Source organism: Alexandromys fortis, unplaced genomic scaffold, assembly GCF_014885135.2.
Source record: "Alexandromys fortis isolate MF-2015 unplaced genomic scaffold, M_Fortis_MF-2015_v1.1 scaffold_15, whole genome shotgun sequence".
In the NCBI taxonomy this organism is placed as follows: Eukaryota; Metazoa; Chordata; class Mammalia; order Rodentia; family Cricetidae; genus Alexandromys; species Alexandromys fortis.
In genome coordinates this window covers 5493369-5517218 of record NW_026067911.1, presented here as the reverse complement: position 1 = coordinate 5517218, position 23850 = coordinate 5493369, and the positions used below count along the sequence as shown (strand labels likewise).

The 23850-nt window shown below is 46.5% G+C and overlaps 1 protein-coding gene across 8 annotated transcripts in view; it reads left to right on the top strand.

Moving 5' to 3' along the window:
- Positions 1–913: 913 nt before the first annotated feature.
- Mecom (MDS1 and EVI1 complex locus) overlaps positions 914–23850 on the top strand; it is a 556830-nt gene continuing 533893 nt past the window's right edge. Inside the window, exons 1-3 of one of the 8 annotated variants that reach the window (XM_050138442.1) lie at positions 914–1043; positions 2978–3086; positions 3615–4728. In XM_050138442.1, coding sequence (XP_049994399.1) covers positions 4692–4728 — 37 coding nt within the window. In that variant the 5' untranslated portion in view covers positions 914–1043; positions 2978–3086; positions 3615–4691. Of the gene's footprint in view, positions 1044–1068; positions 1336–1832; positions 3087–3614; positions 4729–23850 lie in introns of those variants that run through there. The other 7 variants (XM_050138443.1, XM_050138447.1, XM_050138444.1 and 4 more) reach the window with 7 other exon arrangements.

Sequence of the window (23850 nt, the reverse complement as noted above, 5' to 3'; positions counted from 1 at the left end):
TCACTTGATTGATTACCTCCCTGAAAGGTCACGCGGGCTCGCAGTAATTTCCTTTTGCCTAAGGCTCCCTTTTCACTTTTACTCCAGCGCGACAGCTCCGAGTGCACGGGATCTTTATTTTTGATTTTAACCCCTAAATGCAACCCCTCCCGAAAACAATGCAGACAAGAAAAATCGAATAAAATCAACTCGAGACCTTTCTGTACACTCTCAGCCTCCCTCCTGGTCTTGACTCCTTTCTTCTTTCTGGTCGCTCCCGCCCCCTCTCCCCAGCTCCAATGTATTCTGGACACTGTTTAATAGATGAGTGTCTTGCAAGTAAACTCAGGCGTCCCTTGGGTCTGCATTTCATGTCTGTGACGCTCTCCCTTTCTCTCCTGTGGACTGAAAATTCGGATTTAAACCACTAGACAAGCTATTAATTTAGCTAGGCTACCCAGGGTCCTGAACCCAATTAATTTCTAATAATTATAGCCCAAGGGGGCTAGATAGATCTCCCTGCCTCTTTCTTTTATTGCCACCCCACGCCACCGAGGTCAGCGTATAATAATAAAGTGTATATTTTGAAAGCGATCCCCAGAACAAGTGAGTTATTGCAATGAATGAAAATTGTTTCCATTTTGGCTAATTGAGCCCCTGGCCGAAAGCTGGACTCTGAGACTAAATAAAGAGAACTGTTTCATTTCAACATGAAGAAACTCCTGCCTACCTCTGGTCACCCAGCGAGAGTTTAATTTCTTAACAGCCAACCTGAAACCCAGCGTTGGGTAAACAGTATTAATAATTACATTACAATGATTAAATTAATCTTGCTGGTAGCCGGGCGAATATAGGTTGCATTCAATAGCACGTAAAGTTCACTGCACAAAGACAATAGGCCAAGAAATACCTCCGTAAAGAATTCAAACTTTCTTCCAAAGGTACTGGGGCTGGCTCAGTTATTGTGCCAGGAAAGGAAAGGAAAATTTCCGGTGGCAATGTACTGTGTTGAAAATCGGCTCCTCAGTGTTGCTGGCATAAATTAAAGAAACTGTTGAGAAAAGGTATAGTAGCCTGTTTCTTGCTTTTCGATAACCTATCTTCCTTTCAATTTCCACTTCTGTCTCCCCACTTATGCTCAGAAAAACAAAGAAACAACTCTCTCTCTCTCTCTCTCTCTCTCTCTCTCTCTCTCTCTCTCTCTCTCAGCAACCCCAAAAAGCAAGCTCATAGATTTTTCCAAGGAGTCACTGCTTTCAGGATGCCAGCTTCCCTGGAAGAAAAGGCAAGAAAAACTTAGGTCCCGTGCGGCTGCCCCCCCAGGAAACGAATTCGAGGAGAAGAAAAGGCTGGTTGGTGCGTTTGCAGGGTCAGAGAAAGCAGCTTCACCTTCATCAATTTGTCGCGGGCGACCCCACCGCCCCACCCTCCATCCCTCTTGAGCCTAGGGCGGCTTAGGTCTCAGGTTAGAAGGTGCTAGCAACTCCCGAGGCCACAACAGAAAGTCACCTGCTGTGATCTCACGCCTGGGACTGGGACAGGTGGAACTGACAGGGGCCAGGAGCTTTAGAATGGGAACCCGCTGGGGCAGCCTTGGGGACCACCGAGTAGCAGGCAGCAGGCAGTGGTGCGAAGCCGCCTGAGGGGCATTTGCTCCATCAGGTTGAACACATTTGAACTAGCAACTTAGTTCTTTTATTACTGCACACGTAGGGCAGGAAACAAGAGACGGGGAAAGAAAAGAAAGGGAGAGAAAAAGGAAAAGAAACCAGCTTTGAAGTTTGAAAAACTTAAAATTGATATTGTGACTACTTCGATTTATTAGTTTATTCATTTAGGTTTTTTTATTTTTAAATTTGTTTTGAAGAATGGTGGCACTCTGTCTTCTCACAGTGACTTGGCTTGGGGACACAAAAGACTGTGTTTGCTACCTCAGTTAGAAGAACCACTTCTGCCGAAACTTTAGAAAGATCTTTGAGAAAGACTGGCACACTGAAAGACGGGAAGGGGGGCTTAAACACCAGAGGAGGTCGACACCCCCAGCTGGTTTCCATTGCTCTGGTCCCTCAACCTTCTGTAAAAGTTTAAAAGACCGATAGCTTTACATCTGGAGATTCAGATACTTTAGATTCGGCCCTGTCTTTCAGCCTCTATCTATTGCTCTTGACTGAAACCATCCTTTCTTATAGTCAACCCCACGATTTGTACTTTCTCAGCGTAAAATAAAAGTTCAGTGTCCAAGTGGGTCTTATTTTTAACCTCAGAGTTTGGCAACATGGTCCCTTCTTTTCTTAGAAAATTCCAGCAGATCTAACCCAGGTGTTGGCAGACTCCCTAGGGTCCAGGTGAAGGGAACCTGTAGGGAAGTGAGAAGGGTGACTGCTGCCCACATCCGTTCTTCCTTTAATCTCCACAGAGTGTCCAGTGAAATGAAATATCCCAGTCCAGGATACTGTGCTGGCCCTAGGTGCCAGGCCCTGGAGAATTCCACCTACTTTCAGGGAGGCCCAAACACCTCTAGATTCTGACCGCTGGGATCCTCTTGGGCTGTCCTCTGTCTTCTACCTAACTGAGGATACCCCCTCAAAGTCTCTTATAGACAAGAAGCTGCTGCATGAACTCCTTGCTGGTCAGCCTAGTATGTTTCCCTAGAGAATTTGTTCCCTCCAGGGAGTCTCACGCTCACGCCTCTATTTCCCCCTAAGGACATTTACTGGTTAGAAGGGGGAGCTAGTAGATTTGGGGGGTCTTTGGAGTTGTGGACCTGTGTTGACTCACGTACGGCCTTTGCACATACTAAAAGTACACGCATGCAACCTGCGTGCACAAGGCAACTGGAGCTCTGGTAAAATCCCAGACGCCTCTTGGGGGAAAGGGAGATGGCAGACCCTGGTGTTCCTATATGTGGACACCGGAACTTTCTCCTCTGGAAGCTGTTCCACTCCCGTTCTCTGTCATCTCCTCCTTTACCTCCTCTTTTTCTTCCTCCTATTTCAAGGTCGCACATCTTGGGATGCTCCCTTGGGAGCTGTAGCTTGGCTCTCCAGGGACCTGTATTTTACAGCTGGACGCCCCTGGAATTACACGGATCTGCAGAAGGAGAGGTGGTAAGCATCTTTAGTTGGGATAGGTCCTGTAAGCTTTGGTTCTGGTCCCCCAAAGCCCATCAAAATTGAACCTAGATGTTAGGTAGGTCTCTCACGACTCCAGTCCTAGCTTAGACAAAATGAATACCAACAGGTGCAACGGAGTGTTCTCAACAAACCCACTTGTCCTCCCCCCCCCCCCGCCCCCACTTCTCTATCAGACCTGAAGCCCAGGACCAGCTTTCCTTGCCGGTTTGCTCTGACTTGAGAGCTGTTGCAGCACGGACACAGAAAAGATTGCAATTTTCTTTTATAGTGTCTGGCAGGATTTGCAGCAGATTTTAATAGAGACATAAATAGCACGTGGAAGGTATTGAGCACAACTGTTTAATGCAAGGTTGTATCAAGAGAAAAAATCCATACTGAGTTGGGAGTGATTCATACCTTGAACACACCTAACCCCTTGCGTCCTCATTTCTGCCCGCACAACTTCATTAGTAATTCTGTAATTAAAGCACGTTTCAACAATGTACTTTTTGTATTTTCTAGGTATGCGAGTGGAATTTCCCCTCTTCCTCCTTCTGGTGACCCCAGAGGTTGTAGGTTTCAGAGAGTGAGTGGAAATGGCAGGCGGGCTGCGCTGCAGCAGGAGGCCGGAAGGTGACGGCCGACCTTAGGCGAGGCAGGAGGTCTTGGATGTCAAACGTCCGAGCCCGCCGGGACCTGGGAATGAAGGGCAATTGTTGCTACTTGATGGGAACAGACTGCTGAAATGTTCCAAGGATAGCAGCTACCGTTGGTGCTACAGCTAAAATCGAGAAACGGTTATTCATCCAAAGCGGAAGCCCAGGAACTTCAGCAGGAGAGCAACAGCAAGAGCAGCTCTCTCAAGTTCAAGATGCTTCTCGTCTTCTCCGGGATAATGCGTTCACGGTCCAGCCCTCAACCTAGTTCTTTTGTAGAGGGAAAGATTTATCCTGAAGTTTTTCTCCTCCTCCTCCTCTCTTGTTTCCCTTATAGACAATGTAATTTATGGCGGAGAAAACATTAATAATAATTATAATAAGGCTTATTGTTGACTCCCACACAGACATACTTCTCTGTCCCACGAATCAATTCTCTGTCCAAGACTTTTCATTTCTTTTATTTTTTTCTTTTTTCCTTTGGGCGAGGTGTCTGCTTCCCTCCAGCTCCCCGCTCTCGCTCCCCGCCCCCTGCCGCCCTCCCCGTAGCTCCCTTTCTCCGCCTCCTCGGCGATTGCCATCTGACAAGATCTCCAAATCAAAGTGATAAATCGCTCCAAACTTTTTTTGGCGGCGTTGAGATGTTGGAGGGGCGTCTAGCGCGCATGTGCGAAGGTGTCCAAACTGACAATGCTAGAGATAGCGAGTGTGGATTGAGAGAAAGAGAGAGAGGGAGGGAGAGAGAGTGAAAGACGGAGTGTGGAAGTGTGTGTGCGTGCGTGACACACACATACACACAGAGGGGAAAGAGAGAGAGAGAGAGAGAGAGAGAGAGAGAGAGAGAGAGAGAGAGAGAGAGAGAGGAGGGAGAGAGACCAAAAGAAGGAAAAGATCCAAGAAAAAAAACCAACCACCCAGCAGCGACTGCAGGACTGGGCACAGCATGAGATCCAAAGGCAGGGCAAGGAAACTGGCCACAAGTAGGTGCAATATCCCTTTTCTATTGGCTTTTCCCCCTCCTCTGCCATCTTGCATATCTGTCTCTAGCGCTCGGGGAGAGAGCGCGGGCTGCTTTGGCGCGGGGCCCCGGGTAAAAGGCAAGCACAGCGTAGCCTGCAGCCCGAGCAACCTGCCGATTCTAGCCTTCGTGCCCTGGCTCTTGCTCTTGGTGCGGAGGAGCCACGGTAGCCCTAAGTCCCGCACCAGGACCAGCTGTGGCAATTCCCGGGTGGGGGTGGGGGCAGCAAAAAGCTGGGTGGGAGGGAGGAGAGCGCGCGAGAGTGAACGTGAAGGGGTGGGGGGGGGGAAGGAGAGTGTGTCCCCCTCCCCTCCCTTCCCCCCAGGCGGGGGAGAGTCGCCTCTGGCCAACCAGCTAGTCCCCGGAGCGGGAGGAGGGAGGGAGCCGGGGTGGGGGGGGGAGCGGGTAGGGGAAGGGCGCTTTTTGGAGTCTCGGTTTGTTTCTGGGGTTCGAAATGGGTGGCGGGCTCCGAGGGAGCCGCGGTGGCGGCGGCAGCAGCAGCAGCTGGCTGCCGCGGTGGAGTTGGGAAAAGTTGCGAGGCAGCCGCTTGCAAGTTGCGCCGGGCGAGCGGGCTGCGCCTAGCGGCGGCTGCGGTAGTGGGCGCTGTGCGCTCGGTCCTACGGCGCGGCGGCGTGAGCTGCGCGGCCAGAGCCGGGGGAAAGAGGAGACAGAGGGGGGCCGTGGTCCTGGGGCTGGATGTGGGGTAGCACTGGCAGCACCGAGCATCGGGTTCCGCAGATCCACTCGGCAGGTGGGGAGAGAGGAGGCTGCGCCAGCGCTCCCAGGCCCTGGCGTGGAGGGCAAGCAGCCAGCCGCGAAGGCGGTGCAGACAAGGCCGGGAGGGCGCGCTCCGATCCGAGAACCCCGGGCTGGCAGGGCGCCGAGTGACCCCCAGGGGGCGGGCTGTCGGAACTTGGGGCCGCCGAGAGGGCGCAGCTCAGCCTGCGGCTCTCTTGCTGGATGCAGTCGGGGTCCCAGGTCACTCATTCTCCCCGGCGCCCTCTCCCTGACCGGAAAGGAGCAGCCTCGGTCACGCCAGACTAGGCAGTGGGGTTTTGGGCCAGGGGAGACGGAACTCCCATCCTCCCCACCCCCACTCTTTCAGCGAAGGGCTTGGGTGACACTCTGACATAGGGTAGGATGGGAAGCGCTGCCTAGCTTGGGCTAATAGGTGACCAGGCTGGGTGTGTTCAAAATCTGCTCTGCGTCGAAGGGGACACGGAGGGCAGTCTGCAGCATTCTCCCTCGTTGTCAGAGCTGCTACGGGAGGGGACCGGCCAGGCCGCCCTTGGCTCTCACACTTGGATTTACGGAATACCGAGCTCTCTAATTGTTTTGTTTCGGACCAGAGAGGCGAGAGATGGTACGTGGGTAGTCTGTTTTTCCCCAGCGAAGTCCCCAAGCGACTCCCTACGGCACACGGGGCGCATCGCCGCACCGCGGCACCGGCCACAGTCTCAGCCTCCTCAGCGCACTGCGTTGGAGACTCCAATGAGTTGCCGGGCGAGACGCCGGCCTCCCAAGCCATTCCAGAGCTTCAGCTATTCCGAACTCACACACTCCCTAGTGTCATCTTTCCCCTCGGAACTCAGGTCGTAAGAATCAACCTAAATTCAGGGCCGGCCGCCTTATCAAGGCAGCCTGCTTCTTCTCTGTTACCACCGCTCTTTTCACTTCGTTGCAACGGTGTAAAGTGCGCCAGCGGAACTGTATTTTTCCTGTTGGCTTTTCACTGAGCTCTATGTCTTTTTTTTTTAATTTTCATCCGAGAGATAATAAATGAACACATGCTTGATGGCTTTAAGACTTCAAAGGTTAGGTTTTATGTGTGTGTGTGTGTGTGTGTGTGTGTGTGTGTGTGTGTGTGTGTTTGAGAGGAGGCAGGAAGATCGGTTCAACTGAGCAGTAAGTTGTGAAATAAAAGCCCAAGGCTTTGCACAGTGTCTGGTTGCCCGGCATCCTACGAAGCGAAAGCAGAACGCAAAATCCTTCGAATTTTCTTAAGCACCCCCTCCCCGCGCCCTAGCTGTTTTAATTAGTAAGCAAGCTGTACACCACGCAGCCCACTCAGCCTTGAGAGGCCGGGCCTCATTTCTGATCTGATGGGACTTGTCAGTCACCGCACGTGAGACACATTGATTTTTGTCTCCTGTGGCTAAGGATGCCCATGTGCTCCCAGAGAGCAGGACCCAGCCTTAGGAACTTCTGCTGAGCCTCAGGTTCCCACTAGCCGGGCTTTGCTACTGCAGCTGCCTTCCTGAAACACCGGCGCTGCTCGCGCTGTGTTCCAGCTACATTCTGGGCAATAAAGGAAATCATAGCAAAACTAGAGATTTTTGTATTTTAAAGCGCTATTTCCTTTTGCCGAACAGCGCGTGGCAGAGGTGGCTGGTGACTCCTGCGGTGCAATCATCTAGGGGAAACTTAGCTGCTTTTTCTTTTCTCTTTCCTTTTCTCTCTTCTTTTCCTTCCTGCGTTTGGAAGAGGTGATGTAACCAGAATATATGAAACAAAACAAGAAGAAAACCCAATTTACTGTAATCGTGGCAAATGAAAGCCTTAGGAGGGGAAACAAAATATACAGAAACAGATCTTTCTCCGATAGTTGATTATTCTTTTTATCTTCCGTGTAAGACTTAGGTGGATGTCAATTTAGCTTGGTCTTGGCTAAAGCTCAGGAGCCCATGGTGGGAGACCAGAGACCACATACCTTGAAAATAGTCCCTGATGTTACACGGACGGATTGAATGCACATTCTTGAGCCTAACTTGTAGGACTTACTCGCACACAATATTTGAAACCGATAATTTCGTTGTAAACCATATGAGGAGACATAAAAGTTTAATGTAAAAAATAAAGAAAGGGAAAAACAAGAAAATCGAAGTATGTACTGTCTAAAACCTTTGACTTCCATTTGAATCTTCAAGAAAAGAAAACTAAATAAGCCAAGGCCACTCTTGGCAGCCAGGAGACTTCTCAGTCGTTTTATTTGGTTATTTGGGGTGGCGCGGGGTTGCTAGAGAAGCACCTGGGCCTGGCCAGGAATTCCAGTTGCCACTCTCCTCAGGGTTGCGAAGGAAGTGAGGTAGGGTCTGCTGTGCACTGTGCACGTCTGGAGCCTAAAATACCGAAGGGAAACGCACTCCGAATTCCCAAAGAACCAGTCAGCAGGGTTTCAGTCAAAGCAATGAATTAGTTTCATCCAGTAACCCCCATAGTTGCAGACGCAGAAGGGACAAGATTATCAGAACCCTGGCGGTGGTGGCGGGAGGCACTTGTTCTGGCCTTGATCTTTGTTTGAAAACAGGGTCCGAAGTTGGAAAGGTACATGCCAGTTCTGCTTCCCGTGTTTAAACTCGCCTTTGCAGCTCAGCACCTAGACTGAATTCTGAAGACAATTCACAGCCGGGTTCAGGCTGGACTCCCGCGTGCTCACTCGCCTTAAGAAGCGGCACCGCGTGGCCCCTTTTGCTTTCTAGCATGCGTTTGTTTATTCCAGACTGCTTTGAAGAAGGAAAAATTATTCTCCCGGCGGAGGCTGAGGCCCCTTCTAGGAAGACGTTTCATTCGCCATTATTTGATCATTACCCTGGCTTAGGGCTGCTTTATTACATTTGGCACTTTGAGGCACCATTTCGCTTCTTTTCGCGCCCCCTCTTGGATTTGTGTTTAGGGGAAGGTTGACTTTGCCTTTCTTTCTCGCCTCATCCCCACCACTGTGGGAGAGGCCGGTTCATTAGCTGCAGAGCCTTATGTGCCTGGACTGTGAGTTTCAGGTTTTGGCGACTGTGTCCCTCTGTCCCTGTGCCTAAGTCTGAGTGAGCGGCTAAGTTTTGAGGATAACCCCATCTCAAGCTTTCTTAATTAAGGTCTCTCCCTGCTCAGAGGCCTACCTTCCTGTACAGACACTCAGCATATAGGGCAATTGTGGAACAGAAATTAACAAGTCCCCCTCTCTTCCTTTGAAGTTGAAGGTGGGTCTTGTAAGCAGTTTCTTTTTTAACATCTGAGCGGTTGAGAGTTTATTTTGTTTTGCTTTTGGAATTGGAGGGGGAGAGGGTTGTGTAACAGAGGCTACAGAATGGACCAGAGCAGGAAGGCCACAGCTGAGGACTCCTGGTTGAGTCTAACCCGGGCCGGAGGAACAAGGGGGCACGACTGTAGCTGGGACCCCACCTTGGCGGCCTCTTTCCTAGCATCCCCCTGGAGTGCCTCCCTGAAAGCAAGCGGGCCACAAGGTGGGGGGGGGTTTGACTTCTTTGTTCACAGGTTCTTTTCTGGGAGCCAGACAGAGCTCAATTCTATACAATGACACCCCTCCTCTTCATTTCCAAAGTGCTGGCTGCAGAGAAAACTGGCCCTTATGGGGTGTCGGGGTGGGGCAGGCAAAGTCCTAGGGATGAAGGAGGCAGAGCTCCCTCAGAGCATACTGTTTCCAGTCCCTTCCAGCCCCTCTACCTCCCCAGACTTCTTGCTTTGAGCTTAAGGCTTTGATTAGACAGTGCCCCCTCACTTCAACCCCAGGGTGCTTATGCTTAGTGTCTGGTACACCATTTGCCTTGAGCCTTGTTTGCCGCGACAGTGTAGACATATGCAACCCGTGCACACAACTCTCACAGTCCTGTCCCACTTCTGGATTCTTGTGCACATCCTCATTTACTCATTCCCTCTGTAGGGCATTCCCTAAGGCATCCTGATGGAGGAGGGCTTGGGCCAGGAGGAGACAGACACAGCAAGGATGCTAAGCACTCTTTTCTGGAGTGATGCTTAACCCTTTCTGGACTGGATGGAGGCTGCAGTCCAGGCATGTCTGTGGCAGCTGGTGGGTCTGTTTTTCCTTCTGACGTGAATCAGTAGTCCCTTCAACGTTTCCCCACCCCACTAGCCAGGATCCTTTTTCTAAAATTAGATTCTTTCCCTCTCCCTACTCTCTGGCCTCCTGAGGAGTTTAATGGGATTTTCAAGGAACTCGTCCATGTAGAGAGGACAACACTGAGGGGAAGGACCAGAGAGAGGCAGAATGCTTCTTCCAGACTTGTAGGTTGCACACACTTGGTGACCCCGCCCTTAGCACACACAGAGGACATATTTCTCGTTCGCTGCTTTGGCTTACTTGCCATGCAGGGAACTTCAGAGAAGTTTCTGCACAGCAGAGAAACTGCTTACAGAAGTCTAAGTGTGACAGAGTGCTCTAGCTCAGCACCGAAGAGTTAACACACTTGCCCTCTCCTCCTTGGAAGTACCCTGGTTGGGGTAGGTTATATTAGTGTGGCTCAGTGACTGCTGTGTGCAGAACTAATGGCCTCTACCTTTTTAGTTCAAGTGGGAGGAGAGAAAGGCCTGGGTTCCTAGTCCAATGGGTCCCACTAGAGACCAGGCCCTGGCTCCTGGCCAGTTCTGTACAATGTCAACATTGAATATTTGAATTCCCAGACTCCATTTAACAAGTTTCTAAATAAATAAACTCATTGTGTGTCTGTGTTTAAAATTATTTCACCTCTTTCATAAAAGCTTATTGCATTGGTCTTGCAAGTCGATTTTCAAAAAAAATAAAATAAAATAAACAAACAAACAGAGCTTAAGGCATTTTTAACAGCCAGAGCTCCACAATGTGTATGTATTGCAAAGCCATCCTTGGTGTGAGTAGAGGGTCCTTAGAAGCGGAGGTATTCTGTGTGATAGGACAGCAAATCAGAATAAAATAAAACAACATAAAATAGTATTAAATAAAAGAATTCAGAAGGAGAGCAACTTAGAATAAAACAAATATATAAGATAGAACATACTAAGTTCAGAAAGCCAGTGAAATCACACCTACAGGGAATGTGTGGTTATGTGAATCTAGTGAGTTATTTGATAATGTTGGGCACTGGGTTCTAAGGGTTTTCCTGATATCTATGGCTATATAGACCTCCCAACCCTACTTATGGAATTCGTCTCTGGGCATTTCCCTTGTCTCTGTGTAAGCTGGATGCAATAGATACCTGTGTATTATTCCAGTGTTTCAGTTTGGTCAAAAGAACAATATGAACCTTACAGTTTCCCTCATTTTCTAGCATTTTTTGGGCAACCACATAGTGTTTTATGCAGATGGGAGCAGCATGCCATGTTGTTCTAAGAAGTACTCTTTTTATTTTATTTTTTTTTTAAACAAAAACAAGTTCCAGGTCTCTTGCAAGTGTGGACTCCATCTGGAGTTGTTAGGAAAGAAAGTGGAATTTGCTTTAATTTATTTGTGTAAATTCCATTATTAAAAAGAATGGGATCTGAAAGGGCACATAGCAAAACCCATAACGTCGAGCTGGTAACGTGGAGAGCTCAAAGCCAAGGGAAAAATACCACCAACGCATGCAAACCCTGAAATAGATTACAGTGACCTCAGCCATTTTCATTTTCAGAAATAATAGCCATGATTAAAGTGGGGGGAGAGCTCGGCCTGGAACGGAGCTCTTCTGCATTATTGTAAAAGTTCTTTTGTCGTTAAAGAACTGTTTCATTATAGAGGCAGCTGAAGTTTTAATCAAATTCCTGACTCTTCAAATGTGTTCATTCTGGAATTGCTTTAATTTTGACTTTAGATATTCTTACAACAACAAACATGCTTTTGCTTTACTGTATGTCCAGTCCAATCACTGAGTACTAATTTTATTATAATTCTAAAGGATAAATTATCTAGAAATCAGATTTTATTAATTCTTTTATTAAGTAGCTGCTCGGGGAGTCAATGAGTGTCACAGGGAGGATGGAGGAGGATTCTTAGTCTTGTTAAGAGTCTGCCTGAGGATCTAATTTTGTACCTCGGTGTTGTTCAAATGATGGCATTTATGAAAGCCCTTCTATGAAGCCCTTGGTAGGGTTTGGTGATATTTTAGACAACAAATATTAACGAAGTCCTGCTGTGTGGTAGGCCCCATGCTCGGCGATGCGTGGTTTCAGCTCGCATGAGCATTTAAGTGTGCACAGCAGTGTCTGAATTGAGGGTGATCCCCGATTGAATAGCCAGGTCAGCTTCAAGCTATTGGATGCCCCTTGCGAAGTGGGAGCAATAACACTACCCTCCCTGGGCATCTTTCCTTGTGCAGTGGGAATAATCACACCACTCTCCCTGGGCTCTTTATTAGTGAAGCGGAAGTAATAATACCATCGTCCCTGGGCTCTGGTGAAGAAGTAATGAGTGTTTATCAGGTGCATGTTTGCCACGTACCTAAGCCTCAATCAATCAATCAATCAATCAATCAATCAATCAATCCATCCATCCATCCCAATCTTTTCTTGTCTGATTTATTAATTAAAATTTCTGAAGAGGAAATACACTTTCCCTCTCCTAATCTGTGTGTTTATCCAGCCTCAGTTTTAGAAGTGTTTGTATGCCCATAGGAAACGTCTTGTTTGTCCTCTCAGAATGTTGTATTCCCCTACCCAGGGAAGGAGGTTGCATATAAAATTTGGACGCATTATAATTCAAGTCAAACTAGGTAATAAATTTACTGTGAACATGTGCGAAGTTTGTTTATTCTTGGTGTGTGTGTGTGTGTACATGTACACACTTGCTTGTGTTTTGATAAGTGAAAGTAACTTATCCCAGATTCTGATACCTAGTCATTTATCTAGAAGGAGAATCTTTGGCAGCAACGCTGTGTCTTTCTCTTCCTCCACGCTGTTTATTGTTAATTGGTTAAACAACAAGAGATCAAACTGAAACTTTCCTTTCTCCCCTGTAGCCGCAGGGCACCAATCTTTATTTCTTATTTAACCCAATTCTTTGATTTGTGGGCTTGGGGCAGTAAACCATTAGGATACAGTGGTTTTCCATAGTGTGAGAAGAATTCATTCCTTTACTAATGGTAATCAAAAGAAAAGTTGGCCCTGCCTTTCTAGGAAGGCTTAGATGTCACATCCTGCCTTTAAAGACCTAAACCTAAGGGAGATGAAGGAACTTTTTTAAAGGTATTGATTATATTATCTGATGGGAATGGCTTCCTTGGCAAAAGTTATATACGTGCAGAGGGCATTTAAAAATAAACACGTTGGTCTTTGCGATCGTCTGTTGACTGCTAGCACAGATATTGGTGAATTAAAAGGTTAGGTTAGACTCTGAGGATTCGAAGGGAGGAGCCATGGTGCAGTACTAATATAATGGGCACTGCTAATGAAAGTTGGACTGAACAGCTAATTTATATCCGTGCGACCATCAGTGGTTGCTTCACGTCGAATAACATGGCTGGGATATTGCCATGCATATAGAGGTGTGTTTGAGAAGGAATAAGCCTTTCCTATAAGCATTTCCAATGAACTCTTAGATACATGACTCCCAATTTGCTACACAATGCTAAGATCTAAATTCTTTACACTCTGGAGCCTGGGTGACTCTGAGTTTAGGCTCTCTGGTTCAGATCCTGGCTCAGCTGCTCGCTAGCTGACTGAAGTGAAGGCAGGCCGCTTAATCACTCAGCATTCCAGCTTCCTTCCTTATGAACAGGGGCAGTTGTATCACGTGAGCTTTGACCAGCCAGTGCGTTTAGAACTCATTAAGTGGACTACAAACACAGCGCATGTTCATTGCAGTTCATTAACTTTTTTTTGGTTTTGGTTTTGGTTTTTCAAGACTCTGCCTCCCGAGTGCTGGGATTAAAGGTATGCGCCACTACCGCCCGGCACTTCATTAACTTTTTAGGCTTCTTTCTCTCTTTGGCTGACGTGCTCTTCCCGTCTGCACTCCACCCTCTGGACCAGCTTCCTTTATGTTCCTCCCTCCCAGTTCTTTTTTTTTTTTTTTTTTTTGATTTTTCGAGTTAGGGTTTCTCTGTAGCTTTTGGTTCCTGTCCTGGAACTAGCTCTTGTAGACCAGGCTGGCCTCGAACTCCCAGAGATCCACCTACCTCTGCCTCCCAAGTGCTGGGATTAAAGGCGTGCGCCACCAGTGCCCGGCTTCCCTCCCAGTTCTTTGCTGTGCTTTCGCCATAGCCTGTAAACCAATCCATACTGTCCTTTTACTATTATCATCTAGTTCTCTAGGATTCTACCTGAATTCTCCCTTCTTCGTGTTCTTCGGAAGCACACCTCGAGGCACGACTTCTCTAGGCCATTTCATTCCAACTGTAAGAATTAACATAGGATGGTTTTGGAATTTTATGATAAATCTCCCATCTTCATCCTGCATAGCGTCTCTTCCTGGCTTAACTGCAAAGCTTTTGCAGATTCCTTTTCTGCTCTGTGTCTTCTTCTAGGCTTGTCAAGGCAGTCATCAAGACCATTAGAAATGGCGGTCAGCTTTGGGTCTTGAACTATGCAAACCCCTTCAGTTTCTTTGTCTGGGAAACCTGCACAGTTAGGAGATGCCAGCCCTTGGACTCTGGCATAGCTGAAGCTTCAGTTGCATACCAAATCCGCCGTTGGCCTGTTTTGACAGTGATAAACCACCCGGAAAACACATTGGAAAGTGGGCATTATTCCTAATTTTCACCAGTAATAAATATCCCTCATTTTGCCACTTCAGGGCCACCCGCTGGCTCCTCACTTAAGTCTTTCTTGATCTTAAACTCTGCATCTGAAGCTAGAGAATATCAGGGAATCAAGGTAGGGACTGGGAAGATGTTGGTGGACTCATGGAATCCCAGGATCTCAATCTCACAGAATTCATCAGAAGCCACATTTATACATAAATCCTGACCCCAATTTATACGGTATTAATACCCAGCATAGTAAAAAGAATTTTGTGGTATATTTTAATGCTCGTTTGTGATTAAAGATTCTTTCGGACAGTTTAAGCTTGACAGATGATGTTGTACTTACTGAGTCTTGTTTTACTGAGTTTAGATGAACCCCACCCTTTCCGCTCTGCCCCTCCCCCCCCCAGAAGTGCAAGACTGACTTCTTCTCCATGTGTCCACACCCTCACTCCCAGGTTCACAACTATCCCATTTCTATGGAGAACACATAATTATTCCTTAGACAGCTGTGCTCAAACTTGAATCACCAAAGGGTTTCAATGTGGGTAAGCATTTTGCCCCAAAGCCAGATGTGACTTTTTCTGCTGTTATTAGGAATGCTTATAAATTAGATGGGAGCCCTTTATTATGTGTGTGTGTGTGTGTGTGTGTGTGTGTGTGTGTGTGTGTACTCGCTCATGCGGGTGTACATGGAGGGCAGAGATCAATGTTAGGCTGTGTTTTCTTGGTTGCGTCCGTGCATTATTTCGAGGGGGGGGGGCGTATCTTGCTGAACCTGAGGAGAACATCTTTTTGCCTAGAATGGCTGAGCAGTGTACCCGAGGGACCTTCTAGTCTCTGTCACCCACTACTGGAGTTACAGCCTTGTCTGGTTTTCATGTGTGTGCTGGGAGTCCCAGCTCACCCAGATCCTCAGGCACCATCAACACTTTGCCCACAGAACTGTTTCCCAAGCCCAGACCCTCCTTCAAATGAGGGTAGAAAGTACGAGCCATGCTTCTCAGGCTTTGCTGTAGAGCACAGATCTTCTTTGGTGGGAGGTGTATGAATATGTCACGATGAAATGTTAATAAGGTAGGATAAAGAGATGAAATGCCCATCTCTCTTTCTGCTGTGGTTGTGCTCTACGACATTCCTTTGGGTCCCAGACTTCAGAGACAATCTGGTGAAAGGCATGGGACCTCTTTAGAGAAGGTACCCAAAAAATACATCAACATTTTCACACCACTTTGAGAGGTCATGAGCTTTCAAATTCCAGTCATGAATATTAAGGTGGTTTACCTCTTACTTCACCCTGGTGTATTATACTGTAAGACCCTAAAGTTCTCAACAATCTTTTAAAATTACCTTAGAAATATTATTTATACCACACAGTTTATCCTCAGCATATAACTACAACTGTGTCATGAAGAGAGTGCAAGTCTTTAAATCGTTGCTGTGCATCACCTGCTGCTGTGTGCCCCTCACCACTCATCCTTCAGTGGAAATTCCTGCACCGTCGCTTGTACACACAGTAGCTCTTAGCACGCGCGCACATGCACATGTGCGCACACACACACACGGTTATGACTTGCTTTTTCCTTTTTGAACTTGAACACATACCCTAGAACCTTTCTTTCATCTGTACATGTCATCCTGATGCATTCACCTCTACTGTTTGGACCCAATCGGCTGTGTTCAACCAGTGCTCTAGAGAGACATTTAGGTATTTTTCAGGTTTTAGACAAGGACAGACAGGGAAGTTCCCCTAAGTGGGACTCCGAGGGAAACTGAAAGCTAAGTCTACAATTCGAGGAAGCTTGCAGTTCAGGATGAAGCCTGCAGGCTTCTGAGAAGCCTGCACAGCAGGGCTAGAAGAGGTCACTGAGAGCTGCCTCACCCTGTCAGGGCAGATCTGATTTTCCGAGCATCTTTGCTTAAACTCCCCCTCTACCCACCCCCACTGCAGGTTCAAGGGTCTAACCCCAGAGCCAAGGTACATCTTGAAAAGATTCACTGGGATCTAGCTGAGATTTCAAGCCTCAGGAATTTCTCTGGATCTCATCTTTCTGCCTCGTTTGCATTTTCTCCTGCTGGTAGAGCAGGCTGGGGTTGAATCAATACCCACAGTCCAGCAGGTTGTCAGGGTTTAACGTTTTTTTTTTAAAAAATAATTTTTGGTAATTTCCTTGTTGAGGTGGTTCATTATTATCCCACTGCCCTGTTCAGTGAGTATACTTTAAGGCAGTGGATGCAAGTATTGGGTAAATGAGGAAGGTTGCCTGAAGCCAAGACTTACTTGGATATTCTTAAAAAATTACCCATAATAATTTCTAGCCTATGAACTGGAAAGATCATTTAGATAGCAAATATTTTCAACTGGGTAACCAGACTGCAGGACAATTTTTTTTTTTAAGTAGACTCTTTTATTTTATTGGAATAAAAAAAAAAAAAGGCTTCCTGGTATAGTTGCATATGTTTCTCCAGAATTCTTTTTCTTTTTTAGGTAGTTGTGAGGTGAGGATCCCCATGTATTTCTGATTACATTTTTATTTTATTTTATTTTATCTTATTTTATTTTGTGTGTGTATGTGTGCATGTGTGTATGTGTGTATGTGTTCAAGTGGAGGTCAGAGGAAAACCTGCAGGACTTGGCTCTCTTCTTTCGCAACATGGGCCCCTGGGGTCCAGCTCAGGTGCTCAGGTCTGGTGACAAGCGTCTTTACCTGTGGAACCATCTTGCTGACCTGTCCTGATTCTTGACGAGACACTGAACAGAGTGAGCTTTCTTTTGAGGACTGATGGTTATTAGGAACACATGCTAATAATGTTGTGGCCTGAGATTGCTGTTTAAGTCTTCAGGGCAACTTTTATAGTGGAAACTATCTCTTCCTTGTAACTATAGCATTGAAAAATTGACATTATAAATTTCCACACTAATGTCCATTGGCTACAACACTCCATTTTACTATAAGTTAGAAACCAGGATAGGGAGATTTCTGAAGGGTGGCATTCTTTGGAAATGTTGTTGATTAAATATAAAAGTGTCCTGAAAAAAATTAGTTCAATTCGTTTGTTTACACAGAAGGTTGTGCATGTGTACACACACACACACACACACACACACACACACACACGGGATGAATAGCTGGGTGTTGGTTCTACTGGTAACTACTTTGCTTATTAAAGTGTATTGGATTGTATGAGATTAAAATGATACTGGATATTTTAGATTAGGTTCGCATAGATACCACTCAAGGAATTAAAATCTAGCCATATAAATCTTTTAATGAATTAATTTACTTGAATTGTGATTCCTTAGAGTACAGAATTTGTTATGAGTTTATTTTTTTAATTGTGTGTGTGTGTTGTGTGTGCATTAAGGTTGTTCCATGGAGGCATGGAACAGTGTTCCTAGTTAACATTTCTCAAAATACATTTTAGTTTAGATCAATCAGATTGAACCCATAAATACCTGTAGAGTGCCTGGTGTGGATGGCAGGACAACCAAAAAGCCCAGGAACTCAGTTCCTTAGAATGGTTTAAAAGATGTGCATACAGCTTTACTGTAGTTGGTACGAAGAGAACATAGCTACGTCTTGCTGCTGTTTGTCAGCAGCTACGAGGCAGTTTCAGGAGCTTGAGGCCCTGGGCCTTTGGCTACTCTCTCATCAAATCTTTCTGTTGCCACTGGGAAGCCATGTGCCATTTGCTTCGGTGCTCTCTCACAGATTTGGGATTCCGTCTGAAAATAAAGCTCGGTTCTGTTTCTCTCCACACCTGTTAGACGCAGAGGCCTTTGCCTGCTTTACTTAATGCCTCACGTCTTAGTGTGGGGACGGCTTTTGTTTAAGGTATTGAAAATAAAACCCAGATTATCTATGAATATCGTGCTGTTGGTGACCACTGCCCAGGCATTCGTGCAACAGATGCTCATTGATCTCCTAGTTTTAGAAGGGAAGACAAGGCACAACAGTTCAGACTGGGCCTCTGCCCGCATGAGTTCACACTGTGGAGGAGACAAGGCACTGGTCTCTATTGCCAGACATTGCTTGAGTTGCAGAGAACGCAATGCTCGGTTACATGTTAGGGAGCACAGCACAGCATCGCTGCCAGGGATGTGTATGGCAGCCAGAGAATAGACTCTGCTGTCTCACTTCCCACTTTAACTGAGACAAGGTTTCTTTGTTGTTTGCTCTTGTGTGTGCCAAGCTAGTTGGCCCTCAAGCTTCTGGGGATTCTCCCATCTCTGTCGGAGTACTAGAGTCACAAACATGCACCGACATACCTAGTTTTACGTGACTTGTGGGGATTTGAACTTGGGTCCTTAGGCTTGCTTGGGCAAATAGTATAGTTTCTGAGCTCAGTAGGGAATCTTTATTATGTGCTCAATGGGTGGCGCACTGACACGTGGAGAGCTGCAGACACACGCATTCACCTTGTTCTTAATTCTTACCAGAAGCAGAGAAACATAAATGTAAGAGTCACTTCAGTTTTGTGGCATTCATTTATAGACACCTAGTCCGCATGACTCCATGAACTAGTAGCTTAGACAGAGATGTTTGTGCCTCTTGCTTTATAGATGGAGGGGGTGAAACGTCTGTGTTTGATCTGCAGTCACTGGGTTAGAGGCACTATGGGAAAAACATACTAAATTTCTGAACCTAAAATTCAGCTCTGTTCAATAATAATATATATTAAGAAGGTCAAGGCAAGCCATGAGCATGCAAAGAGAAATAAAATCTGTTTTCTGCTCTTGAAGAAGTTAAAATCCTTTGGGAGAGACACATGTAAACAGATTATTTCAATACAGGGAGTTGAGAAGGAAAGCAAGGGCAGCAGGCCATTGAGTGACAGTGGTCTACACAGTAGATACACCCGTATGTCACATCAATTCTCAATAGAAAATTCATTATCTCTTCCCGTGATGCAGGAAAAATGTTTCAGTTTTGAGAACTACAACTTACACATCCAAAAAAAAAAAAAAAAGAATTTAAAAACTATTTTTATTTGTAAGAGTGCATGCCTGGTGTCCACCGAGACAAGAAGAAGGTTTTGTGTCCCATAGAACTGAAGTTCCAGATGGTTGTGAGTCACCATGTAGTCACTGGGAATTAAACCTGGGTCTTCAGGAAGAGCAGCCTGTGCTCTTAACTGCTGAGCCATCTCTCCGGCTATTAAAAAGACTGGCTGGCAGTCCAGTGTTTCATAAAAGGGCCACACATCAACTTTGTGTGTGTGTGTGTGTGTGGCGTTAGTTTCACCCCATGTGTAGTTTTCATATCTTTTCCTGTCACAGGTCAACAGGTTCTTTTGGGAGGAGTTTGCTGTACTAGCCACGTGCAGCTCTGGGAGGAAAATGATGCCCAAACTGAAGTTCCCATGGTTTCAAAACGCATGTCTTGTTTCTAGGCTCAGCCCTCCCCACCCCACCTCCTCTTCTTCCTCCTCTCTGTTCTTATTCTTGTTATTTTGAGACAGGGTCTCATATAGCCCAGGCTAGCTTCAAAATTACTATATAGTCAAGGATGACCTTGAACTTTCGATTTTCTTACCTCTACTTCTTGCGTTCTGGGATTATAGGCATGGACTACTACACTGGCTTTATACAATGCTGGGGACAGCATCCAGCCAGGTCATGTGCATGCCAGGCAAGTACTTTCAATCTGAGGTACACCCCTGACCCTGGCCTAATTTTTATCCCACAGGAGAGATCACTAGCCGAAGATAGACTTGTCCTCTGAAAAGTAGCTTGTGTCTCACACTACCATGTGATTTTTTTGTTCATCAAACAGAAATAAAGAAGAAAAAGAATTGCTTTTTTCTTCCAACTCTCTTTGCCAGCATCTTGCTGAGCTGTGTGTATGTGTCCCAGCCAATGTTCCAGACATAGGCTTGGCACAGAGATCGGCACATCCAGTGTCCTTACTACTGGGCACGGACTGAAACCCTGAGCAAAACTCCCCAGTGCAGATGATGTTAGTAATTTAAGTTTCCTGTTGACAGTATTGTAATAGTAAAACACGGCACAGATGTTCGACTCATTAGCAGCCTCGTATCTTTGCTTCTTCCACTTGGTAGACACATCATTAAAACGGGTGGAAAATGCCAAGGTAAAACGCATCACGTGTCTAGGGTTTTCGCAGGGCCGCAGGATCATCAGCTATCTCTTTCTGCCCTTGGTGATGGTAACCTAAGACACCAAGGTTCCCCTCTGTTATCTGATGCGGTGGAGGGGCTGCATCTTAATCAGCCTTTTCAATTAGTCTGGATGTTGGCCAGGACTGTAGATGGTTTCTGAAGTGTGGAAAATTTGACTCCCTGTCTTCTTTACTGATTTCAGAGGGATTTGCCCGGCTGTCTCCTCAGTCAGGTAGAATTCACTGTGGCTAAGGGCTTTGCCCGGGGGAGGATGCCATCAACAATGTTTTCAGCTCCCTTCACCTTAAAGAAAGGAGAATTGGTCTTCCCCCTTAGGTGTGAATGTTTCAAAAGTATATTTTGAAAGTTGGGGACGTGGCTTAGTGGGTAAAAAGGGCTTGCTGTGTAAGTATGGTTATGGGAACCTGAGTTGGGAACCCTGGCGCTCAGGAAAAATCAGATGCAGTGGTGTATGTGACTCCGCACTGGAAGGAAAGACAGGAACATCAAGTTTGTGCTTAGCTAGAAATTTGAGCCCTACTGACTGGTGTTTGCAGTGCCAGAAGGTACGCTGTGTGCTACGAGAGGAGAAATGTAAACACCAACCAGCTACAAACCCTGTGATCTACAGTGGTGACCTGCCTGCATGGTATGCTAGTGTAGTAGTGGCATCCATGTTATCGGGGTAACCAGCTGCTTCCTGATGGTTTTCTGACACTGTTTGGGTGGTCAAAAACCCGAGACTGGGAAGGCCATGGGCCTAGGAGAAAACCAAATACTGCTTGCTGTTCTGCTAAGGAAACAGCAATAAAGTGACTCTTAATGAGACATCATCAGAGAAGCTTCCTCCGGCAGCAGATGGAAGCAAGCACAGAGACCCACAACTGGACAGTGTGTAGAGTGAGAGACTTTGGAGCACTCAGTCCTGGGTGGGATATCAAAGCCTTCCCCTCAGGGCCTAGGGAAGACTGTAAGAGCCAGAGGGGAGGGACTCCCAGGAAACAGTGTCTTCCAGACACAGCAGGGCTGACACACATGTGAACTCCTGAGACTGTGGCAGCATATCCAAGTTCTGCTCAGGTTCAAGTCAGACAGGGTCCCAGCCCAAAGAGGGGGAAGTGGACATGGGGTCCCATCCTTAACCGAGATGCTATTTCCAATTGACAACTGCTTGCAAAGGAACAATTAGTTTCTTCAGTGGTGTTTCATTGAGTATATTAGCCACACTTCAAAGTAGGCCCATGCCCAGGTAGATGCCAACATAAAACAAATTCAAGGGTATTTTTGTAGACTTTTTGTTTCATATTAATTTGGGGAGGACATTTTATTTTGTCTTACTAACATTTGGCTTTTTGTTTATTATTATTATTATTATTATTCGCCTGTTTGTTTTCTAAAGAGAAAGAAATGATGTGGAATTGGGTGAGTGGAGAGGTGGGGAGGATCTGGGTGGAGTTGGGGGAGAGGAAACCATTAGCAGAATACAGTGTCTGAAAATTTTTTTTTTCAAACACTTGAGGTGGAAAAGTGATTGAAGAAGACATCTCAGGGCCAACCTCTGGCCTCCACATGGGTGAACACTGCTGCATACATGTACATACCACACGCATAAACAAACTCAAAAATCAAAAAGGTATATCAGGATGCTAAAAGTGTGCTTTTTCATCAGTGAAACTGTCTGGGGGAGTCAGGACAGGTTTTAACCCCAATCTTACTGCTTCATTACTGAGCAACTTCTTGGCAGAGCCTGAACTTTTTTTTTTTTTAGAGGTTTTTCAAGACAGGGTTTCTCTGTTGTTTTGGTGCCTGGCCTGGAACTAGCTCTTGTAGACCAGGCTGGCCTCGAACTCACAGAGATCCGCCTGCCTCTACCTCCTGAGTGCTGGGATTAAGGGTGTGCGCCACCACCGCCCGGTGCAGAGCCTGAATTTATGCAGCCTCAGTACCCTCAGGTATAGAACATCAGTAATAGTTTCCTCTGCTTTGTTTTCCTCCATAAAATGAGAGGATGCGTGTTAGCTTTTATACGCTGTAAAGAATGATGCAAATTTAGCACTCTAGAATGTGCATATAGAATGTGGAGCCAGCCACCTTAGATGGAAGTCTTGGCTGGATGGCCATACAGAAGTTACACGAACCCACTGTGCGTCAGTTTCTCACTCTGTACACTGGAGAACATGTACCACAATGAGAATAAATAACAGTCCCAACAGAGAGTGCTGAGCTTTTGTGGATGAGTACAGTTCTCACCATACCTCTCTGTGGTGGATATTGCTGTCTTTGCTAAAGACCGACACTTCAGAGCCAGGTGAGTCATCCGCCCAGGCCTCTTCACTCCAGCACTGCTAATCCGCATCACTCTAGGGCCCAGGAAGTTAATGTGAGCCCTCTACTGCTGTGTTCTTTCCTATTCCGAATAAACGTGGAAGGTCGTGTTTTCCGGGCACCCGGGCGCTCATGCAAGGTAATGCGATTTCCGACCGAGGACACCCGGAAGTGAGAGTTGTGATTTCATCCAGCTCTTAGCACAGAGGCGTTTGGCTGCAGTTTCAGTGAGTAATCTCCTCAGGACAGGGCTGGTCATCTCTTTGTCACTTTTCACAGCTACCTGCAGGGTGGTTTCCCATTACATTATGATTTTAGCTTTATTCCGGGAACTTTGTAAGTCTTTGTTGAATGAATGACATCATTACTTCGTTGCTGAAATCGCACGCTAATTACAGCCTCCAGCCTCCTAGACAGTGGTGTTTGGTTCTGATTTCCACTTCTTCCACAATATATTGTGATGTGAGCTTGCCCAAGCTTACCAGAAAAACTTAAAGGGGAAGAAGGCAGGCCACGGCCTTCTGAATCTTTCCTTCTGCGTCTGTTTGCAGATCTTCAACTTCATTTTGATACTTAAATCATTCGGGGCTCGCAGCAAAGTTTGTCTGGCCGTGTAACTGAATAATTCGCATGCTGTGGAAGAAGAGGCCCAATAAGCTCTCAGACCAAGCATTTCGTTAAATTAAATTTATCCTGGGGGAGAAGGCAATGGAAGAGTTAGGATAGAATGAACTAGAAGTGGCTGCCTAGAATGATGCGGAGGTCTTACCAACCACTCTCCACCCCATAACAGTGGGGATCTGAGGCCCTGGCTCAGGGAAGGGAGCAATCCGAGGTCAGGCTTGGAAAGATGGAGGAGAAAGCACAGTGAGAGGGTCCTGGAAGACCTCTGACCTCTCTGTGAGTTTCCTCTTCAGGGTGGGCCTCCTGTTACTGTTTACAGGCATGAGCCCTCTTCACACCTATAGGCAGGTAACACATTCCCAGTTGTGAAAGGATTTTGTCGGGAAGACCTCATCCAAGGGAGAGTGATTGGGGCAGAACTCTGGCTTCATTCTCTGTTCTTGCCTTTATTTTTTTCCTCTTCTCTTCTCTTCTCTTCTCTTCTCTTCTCTTCTCTTCTCTTCTCTTCTCTTCTCTTCTCTTCTCTTCTCTCCTCTCCCCTCCCCTCCCCTCCCCTCCCCTCCCCT